Source organism: Echeneis naucrates, chromosome 13 (assembly GCF_900963305.1).
Source record: "Echeneis naucrates chromosome 13, fEcheNa1.1, whole genome shotgun sequence".
NCBI lineage: Eukaryota > Metazoa > Chordata > Actinopteri > Carangiformes > Echeneidae > Echeneis > Echeneis naucrates.
The window spans coordinates 15,493,607-15,502,140 of record NC_042523.1 but is presented as its reverse complement, the minus strand read 5'-3'; the positions used below and the strand labels follow the sequence as shown (position 1 = coordinate 15,502,140).

General features: G+C 43.3%; 1 protein-coding gene across 1 annotated transcript; it reads left to right on the top strand.

Moving 5' to 3' along the window:
- Positions 1–1,195: 1,195 nt before the first annotated feature.
- slitrk3a (SLIT and NTRK-like family, member 3a) lies at positions 1,196–6,229 on the top strand. The gene is made up of 2 exons (XM_029517853.1): positions 1,196–1,224; positions 3,111–6,229. The coding sequence occupies exon 2, from the start codon at positions 3,169–3,171 to the stop codon at positions 5,878–5,880; it is 2,712 nt and encodes a 903-aa protein (XP_029373713.1). The 5' UTR covers positions 1,196–1,224; positions 3,111–3,168; the 3' UTR covers positions 5,881–6,229.
- The last annotated feature ends 2,305 nt before the right edge of the window (positions 6,230–8,534 follow it).

The window sequence follows — 8,534 nt, the reverse complement described above, 5'->3', positions numbered from 1 at the left end:
GGGGAGTAGGAGGGGGAGGAGAGGAGAGGAGAGGAGAGAAGAGGGGAGGAAGAGGAAGCGGACGGGCACAAGTCGAGGACTTGCATTTTAAGCAAACCGCTTAGGAAAAAAAAAAAAAAAAAACACGAGAAAGAAGGAGAGAGAGTCAGAGTCATCGGAGAGCGAGAGTGGGAGAGACTGCATTCCTCTCACGTCTTCATTTCTCCCCTCTTCTCCTCTCTTCTGCCTCAGCCGCTGAGAGGGAGAGAGAGAGGGGGAGAGAGAGAGAAGGGGGAGAGAAGAAAGAGATCTAACAAGATTCAAACTAGTGGTCTTTTTTTCCCCGATGCTTTCCAATCGTAAAACCAAACTAAGGTGAGTGGCTGTTTGCCTGTGCGTGAGTGGATCTCACGGGAAATGGATGCAGATGGGAGCGTGTGTGTGTGTGCGTGTGTGTGTGTGTGTGTGTGTGTGTGTGTGTGTGTGTGTGTGTGTGTGTGTGTGATTATATGCTTATTGGTGTCTGCATAGCTGTGGACTTCAAAAGGGACAGGAAGCTCTGTTCATATATCGAGGACAGGGGATCGTCGGCACGCGATAGACTCATCAATAGACGTTTTTCAGTTGTTTTTTTAATCCATGGTTTTCCTGCCAATGTCACGACGAAAGGCTACTGCATTATGCTTGGCATGTATTTCAATAAACGCTCTGCTCTCTCCGCCGTGATGACAGTGAGGTTATTCTGTACAGGGTAATTCTATAGAGAGCATCAGGATCCTCACCGTTCGGTCAGATTGGAGGTTGTTACATACGATCGGAACTTAAGTTTAGTGTGAATGCGAGAGTCTGCTCTGTTCAAGAGGTCGTTTATTTTTCTTTTTTGTTGCTTTTTTTTTTTTTTTTACACATGCATACTTTTAATTCGTGCAGCCTGAGTGTGGAGGGCTGTGGAGAGTCTCCCCAGCTCCGCGTTCGAATCCGTGGCTCATTCACATGCGCATCTTTTCCCTCTCTCTCCCTCCTCGGTGCCTTGCTCTCTCTTTCCACCTCTCCGTTTGCTCCTGTTTCTCTCTAACGGCTCGGTCGCCCCCCCCCCCCCTCACTCCACCCCCACCACCACCACCACCGTTCCCCATTTCTCATTCTCTTCTTCACAGCCCGGCTTCGGACGGTGAGCGGGACGCACCGGGCAACAACAGGACACGCCGCAGGAGGACATGTGAAGTTGGAATCCCACTAAACTGAGTACGTATAAGCCCGTAGCCCGATATGATACACCCCAAGGAAATATAATAATGGCACGAATCATTTTTAATTGAATTGAATGTCGTTGTTACTTCTTTTTCTTTTTTTTTTTTTGACACTGCATCTGAGCTTTTTGATCTCCAACATCGAAGCGGAATCAATAAACCCTGGAGGATTACGCATTGAGAAAGAAACGAAAACTGAATTTTGCAGCGAGGAAATCGTGTTCAGGGATCTTTTTTCCCAAACCATTGGTGCATTTTTCCAGTCACATCTTTTTTTGGAGGATTACAATGTCTTTCTATTTTTTGCCTCCGTTTTTCTTTTTTCCTGCCACTTGGCTGTTTGGTTTTAGCACCATGGACAGCGACCCTGCTCCGGCAAAAGGTCCCATGGTGTCTCCTCTGGATTTTCAGCACCCACTTTGAACGGACAGCGCTTTACGTGTGTGCATGTTTGTGTGTGTGTGTGTGTGTGTGTGTGTGTGTGTGTGCGTGTGTGAGAGCGTTAGAGTAAGACAGACTTAAATTAGTCACAGATTAGTCACAACCTACAGAAAAGCCGTTTTTCTGTGAGCGTGTGTCTTGACTTTTAGCCATTTAAAACTGTGGACACACTAAATGAAATATTATATCAGGCCATTTTTTTAAATTAATTTTTAATTTTTTTGCTTTTTATAATATCGTAAAAATATGCTGGCCTTTATCATCATAATCAATATCATTGATAGTTTTTCCCCCATTCGTTTTTCAGACATATTTTTGAGCCTGATGTAATCAGTCCTGATAACTGAGGTTTGCCCACTTCGCTTTTCACTTACACACTCATCTTACCGTTAAATGGCTTCAGCAACTTTCTCCCCTCCCCTTTTTTTTTTTGTTTTTTTGTTTTTTTGGTGCTGTTAAATCGGCAACTGATTTGTTGGGTTTTTGTGGGGATTTAACCCAATGCTCAGGATAAATAACCCGGGCTCTGCTTTACTGTGCATATCAGCAAATCTGTGGAGCTATTGGATTATCTTCCATTTTCCTCCTTATTTTTGACATGTTCACGCTGCTAATTTTCTGTCATTGCATTTCTGCAGTCTTAGTTTTATTGTTTACATAACATTTACTCTTTTTTAAATTCAGATTTTCATGACAAGTAGATGAGACTGCATAAACATGCTGAGATTCAATTTAAGGAGATGGATGTTCAGCAAGTCCCTCAATAGTCCTCATCTTGCCCCATTAATGGTCACCAAGCTGACACCTATTTTGTTTCTATCCTCTTCCTCCCATAGACCATCATGCTCCTATTCTAATGTCACCACGCATTTCTGAACTCTCATTTACTGAAAGAGCGATTGAGGTTCCTGTTATATAATGAATACAGCAGAGGGACCGTGTCTCCTTACCAGTAACCTCACCCATCTGCTGTTCCCTCTGTTTATTCATGGCAATAAGCATCTCTGCGGTGATTTATCACGACCTCGCCAGCATTACTGTTGAATAATAAATGACATTTCTGCCTATATAGTGATGGAACATGTCGGAGTGGAGAGATTTGTTTGTGTTGGGTGTCATTACCCATCAACAAGCGCTGGGCTTAATTTTTGGCTGAAATACCCAGCAGAATTGCAACATCTAAAGGGGTCTCGAGCGTAATTGTATTATTAATTGGTATTAATTTCAAAGCCATCGTCCATCCTGCTGAAACTAATGCACCCTTTCCTCCTGTCCTCTATCCCCTCTGCCTGCTTATCTCACCTCCAACTTCGCTCTGTGAGGGTATGTACCTGTGTGTGTGTGTGTGTGTGTGTGTATATATATAATCACTACCCCATTCCCTCCCTCCTCTCCATTCTCTCTCTCTCTCTCTCCCCCTCTCTCTGTTCTCCGTTGCAGTGCTGTGAAGTGGCTCTTTCCCTGGAGCCGAGACTTCATCCCCTTGGTGTCAGCGAGGATGCTGTGGGTTACCTTGCTGAGCACCATAGCCTTAGGATGGACCACCCCGATCCCACTACTAGAGGACTCCGAAGAGATCGACGAGCCCTGCTTCGAGCCCTGCTACTGCGAAGTCAAAGAGGGCATCTTTCATGTCCACTGTGACAGTAAAGGATTTACAAATGTCAGCCAGATCTCGCAGATATGGAGCCGGCCCTTCAAACTCAACCTGCAGAGAAACTCCATGAGGAAGCTATACTTTAACAGCTTCCTCCATCTCAACAATGCCATCTCCATTAATCTGGGTAATAACGCCTTGCAAGATATCCATGCTGGAGCATTCAATGGCTTAGGAATACTCAAACGGCTGTTCCTACATGAAAATAAACTTGAAGTTTTCCGGAATGATACTTTTCTGGGGTTGGAGAGTTTAGAGTATCTCCAGGCAGACTACAATGTAATCAAAAGGATTGAAAGTGGTGCGTTCAGACACCTTCACAAACTGAGAGTGCTGATACTTAACGACAATCTGATCCCTGTGCTCCCAAATTATCTTTTCCGGTCTGTGTCGCTCACGCACCTGGACCTGAGAGGAAACAGACTAAAGACATTGCCGTATAAAGGAACGCTGGAGTATGTTGGGAGGAGCTTAATGGAAATCCAGCTGGAGGAGAACCCCTGGAATTGTGTGTGTGAGATCGTCCAGTTAAAAACATGGCTGGAGAGAATCCCTTACACAGCTTTGGTTGGCGAGATCACATGTGAGTACCCATTCCACTTACATGGAAAGGACTTAAGGGAAATCAAACGCAGTGAGCTCTGTCCGCTACTCTCCAATGCAGAGATTGAGGCCAAGCTGGAAATTCCCCGGATCCCATTTAGTAATGAGAATACATGGCCTACTAAACCTTCCTCAATGCTCTCTTCCTTTCACAACACAGCATCTGTGGAATACAAGGAAAGAGTTGTCAAGCCTACCAAACGATCTCGACCCACAAAAAACCCCCCAACACCTCGTAGCATCTATCCGGGTATCAACCAACCGCCTGTTGCTGGCTACCAAACAAGACCTCCCATCCCCATTATCTGTCCGGCTGGATGTATTTGCAACCTTCATATTAACGACCTGGGGCTAACAGTAAACTGCAAAGAGAAAGGCTTTCACAACATCTCTGAGCTCCTGCCTCGGCCCCTCAATGCCAAGAAATTATATCTCAGTGGGAACTTAATACAAAAAATCTACCGATCTGATTTCTGGAATTTCTCAAGTTTGGATTTACTGCATTTAGGGAGTAATCAGATATCGTACGTCCAAGAGGGCGCCTTTATTAACCTGCCAAATTTAAAGAGTTTGTACCTGAATGGGAATGACATTGAGAGGCTCACACCTGGGATGTTCCGGGGACTTCAGATGTTAAGTTATCTTTACTTTGAGTATAATGCCATTTGTGAGATACAACCCAACTCCTTCTCCCTAATGCCAAATCTCAAGCTGGTTTTCCTGAATAACAACCTGTTGCGCTCCCTCCCCACTGATGCATTCGCTGGCACCAACCTTGCACGCCTCAGCCTCCGCAACAACTACTTCTTTTCCCTGCCTGTACGTGGTGTCCTGGAACATCTGACCTCCATTGTTCAGATTGATCTCCATCAGAACCCATGGGACTGCTCCTGTGACATCATTCACCTAAAACAGTGGCTGGAGAAGCTCTCCTCTGTCATTGTGGTTGGAGACGTGATCTGCAAGACACCAGAGTTTGCTTTTGGGAAGGACCTGCGCTCACTGGAGGTTGAAGTCATCTGTCCTGAGCTGAAGTATTCTTCAGGGCCCTCACCTGCACTGCCTGGAGGGGATGACCTCATCACAGGCAGGTCTGACATGGGGGAGGCAAGTGGGAGAGGAGCTGTCCCGCTATCTGTCCTCATCCTAAGCCTACTCATCCTCTTCATTGCTGCTGTGTTCGTGGCTGCAGGGCTTTTCGCCTTTGTTCTCCGTCGCAGAAAGAAGCTGCCATTCAGGAAACGTTCTGAGGTAGATCTGACAGGCATCCAGATGCAGTGCAGAATTTTTGAGGACCCACCAAGGCAGAGTAGTGCCGGTAACACTGGCACACCAGAGAAACCGACACCCAGTATGCACACACACACTCACACAAGTCACACACATGCCCATGGTCATGTTTATGATTACATCCCCCACCCTGTGACTCAGATGTGTAACAACCCCATCTATAAGCCCAGAGAGGGGGAGATAGCAGAGGAAGACAGGGCACAGTTTTCAGAGAAAAAGGACAATGGCAGCAGTAGCAACAGTAACTACAGAACCCTTCTGGAGAAAGAGAGAGAGTGGACCCTGGCTGTCTCCAACTCTCAACTCAACACCATCGTCACGGTGAACCACACAGCTGCTGACATGGCAGGATTTCATGAGAACGGAGGGCTCTGCCCCACAGTGATTGACAGTCAGAGACCCACACCAACAGTGGGCTTTGTAGACTGTTTGTATGGGACAGTGCCCAAACTAAAGGACATGCATGTGGCGCATGCGCACCCACCAGGCATGCAGTACCCTGATTTGCAGCAGGATGCACGGCTGAAAGAGACATTGCTTTTCACAACGGGGAAAGGCTGCTACCCTGACCCGTCCCAAAGCGATTACCTCGAGTTAAGGGCCAAACTCCAAACCAAGCCGGATTACCTCGAAGTCTTGGAAAAATCTTACCGGTTTTAACATCTGTAGCCCTTGGAGAAAAAAATAATAATTAAAAAAACCCAACAAAAAACAAAAAAATAAAAAACACAACACAAAGTCAACACATTCACTCTGCCACCCTCAAAACGAAATCACCCTAAATCAATAGTGAAAAACAAACTTGGAAAAAGCATGATATAAAATAAAATATTATATTACAGTTACGTTTCCCCCCAAATCACTTTGGAGGAGAGGCCATTCTCAGATATTTCAATGAAGTGCCTTTTTTTCAGAGTAGCCAGCAAAGTCAACAGCCGTTATTTTTATAATATATAAATATCTCTATATGCCCGAGAGAGCAAAAGAGGAACGAGATGGGCACTGGGGAATAAACCATACGAAGCATCCTAAAACACAACTGTCACTGAAAAACCACTTTTTATGGAGTTACCATGACGTGCAAGATGAATGGGAGCTGGACGTCTCCCTGACTTTTGTGGTTTTCTTTCCATCTCTTTTACCCCTGACTAGGATGTACAAACACCTGGAGGCCGTGCACATAGAGTTTGCAGGAAGTGATCAAAAAAAAAAAAAAAAAAAAAAAAAGAGAGTGAAAAAGAAAATACATATATTAAAATGAACTGCAGTTTGCTGCATGCACTCGCTTCAGTGCAGGAAGCGACGGGGATTTACTCAGACATCACATTATGAACAGAGATACTGCAACGCATTTACAGTTCAGTGTTCTATTTAATTTTTATATCTTATTAATATGGTTATTACTATTAATGAGGACTTCTGTCTATATCAGGGTGCTTCTCGTAAAAAGGACGCGCCGGCGCACGGATGGTAAAACATTTGTGAATATTATTATAAGACAATACTCAAGGTTTTCTGGATATTTCCACGCACTTTGTTAAGACCCCTCCCCCTCCCCCTTTCCCTTCCCTTCCATTGCTTCTGGATTCCCCATTGTCACCCACTAACAGCTTTGTAGGAGGCACTTTTACTGTTTTCTCTCTCACAAAGATTTGAAGAAAAATGTGCATATATTTATTCTGTAATTTCAGTGAAGAATTTAATTGTAAAGGTAATGTTAAATCAATGTATAGTGATTATGCGTCTGGTATAGCCTTCTTAATAAAAACAAAGTCTTTAATCAAATGATGGAAGGGTTGATGCCACGGAAACCTATGTGTGGAGCGCTACTGAAAGGATCTGGTGTCTTGGAAAAAATTGGCATGTTGAAGCAGTGGCCGACCATCATGCAATACTGCTCCTGGATATGTAAGATTAGCTAGTGAACCAATAGAGTGCGAGACAGAAATAGTGGGGGGCAATAACATTGAAATTTAGTTCAGTACCTCATTATTTTCAGATTAGCAGCAAATCAAATAATAGATAAGGGAACAATGAGAGTGGGCGAACAAAAAGTAATTTTTTTCTGGAAAACAAGTTTGGGTTTGTTTTTGTTTTTTTTCTCTTCCTATCTATTGGTAGTTCGCCCTATGAGCTTCAGCTGCCGGATGTCATAGCATGTAATTTGTATCTGCAAATAAACTACTGGTGTCATCTTATGGCAAAAGACAGAACTCATAAAGCCAGGGCAAGTCAAATGAATGCTTCTGGCTTTGAAGTGGATGATAAGAGAGGATATACCAAATCAGTGAGGCACGCTGTGATTTTCATTATCCAAACGGGTACTGCTGATTTAGGCTAATAAACAGTAATTGAGAGGGTGAGTGAAAACGTGACTGGAAGTAGCTCTTTGCAGTTGCGCAATCTAATTTCTGATGCCCTCTGAGGCAGCAGTGCAAGTTCACTCCACTGGGGGGCGATAGAAAAAAGCCAAGCTTTCTTAGGCATTTTTAAGTGAACTACATGCAGCTATAATGTAATGCACAAATTGTTAATGCTAAGAATAAATGAATTATTTTCTAAATATCTATACTTAAACCTACAAAAGTTATAATTTTATTCAGTTCAGTGCAGTTCTGTTTATTTCAACCAATTATCTTGAAAATGACAGAATAAAGCTGGTAATTGTAGCTGTGTCAGCAAACGAATTCTTCCGTTCTCAAGAGAACAATCTGAAAAGATTAGTGCTTTTACATATTGGTATTTCCTATGTTATATTGTTGATTAATGACATTTTGTGCATTGAAATTCGCAGTGCATTGAAATTCGCAGTGGTAAATCCTCCACAGCAACCATCATCTACTTATCTTTTTGCTGTGTTTTTCGTATTTCCTTATCCTGGCCTAATTCTGTTTTTGGACCAAATAGTACAAATAGACAAAATAAGGGGGGGGAGAAAAAAAGTCTTACTTTTTCTCTCCTTTAATTTTGGAAAAATACAATGCAATCCTGATGTCTATATAATTTTTGTAAGTATATATGGAAAAGAAGGTGCAATTGTTTTGTTTGAAAATGGGCATGATATGCAATCTGTTTGATTTAAATGAGTTTTCTCAGAGTGGTGATCCTCTGTTTAAATTGGGTGTTATCGTTTCCTCATGCGTGTCAAAGTACACCAAGTGAAAGATATGTAGCAAACCACATACTTCCCTGTTGCATAAGAAGGCGCTTAGCTAGTCTAGAACAGTCATCCCCAGTATTGCTCATCAATGATCCGGTCTATAAGCTTATAATACAGAACTTATTTACCTTGTGTTGTGGTCACTGTTTGGTTT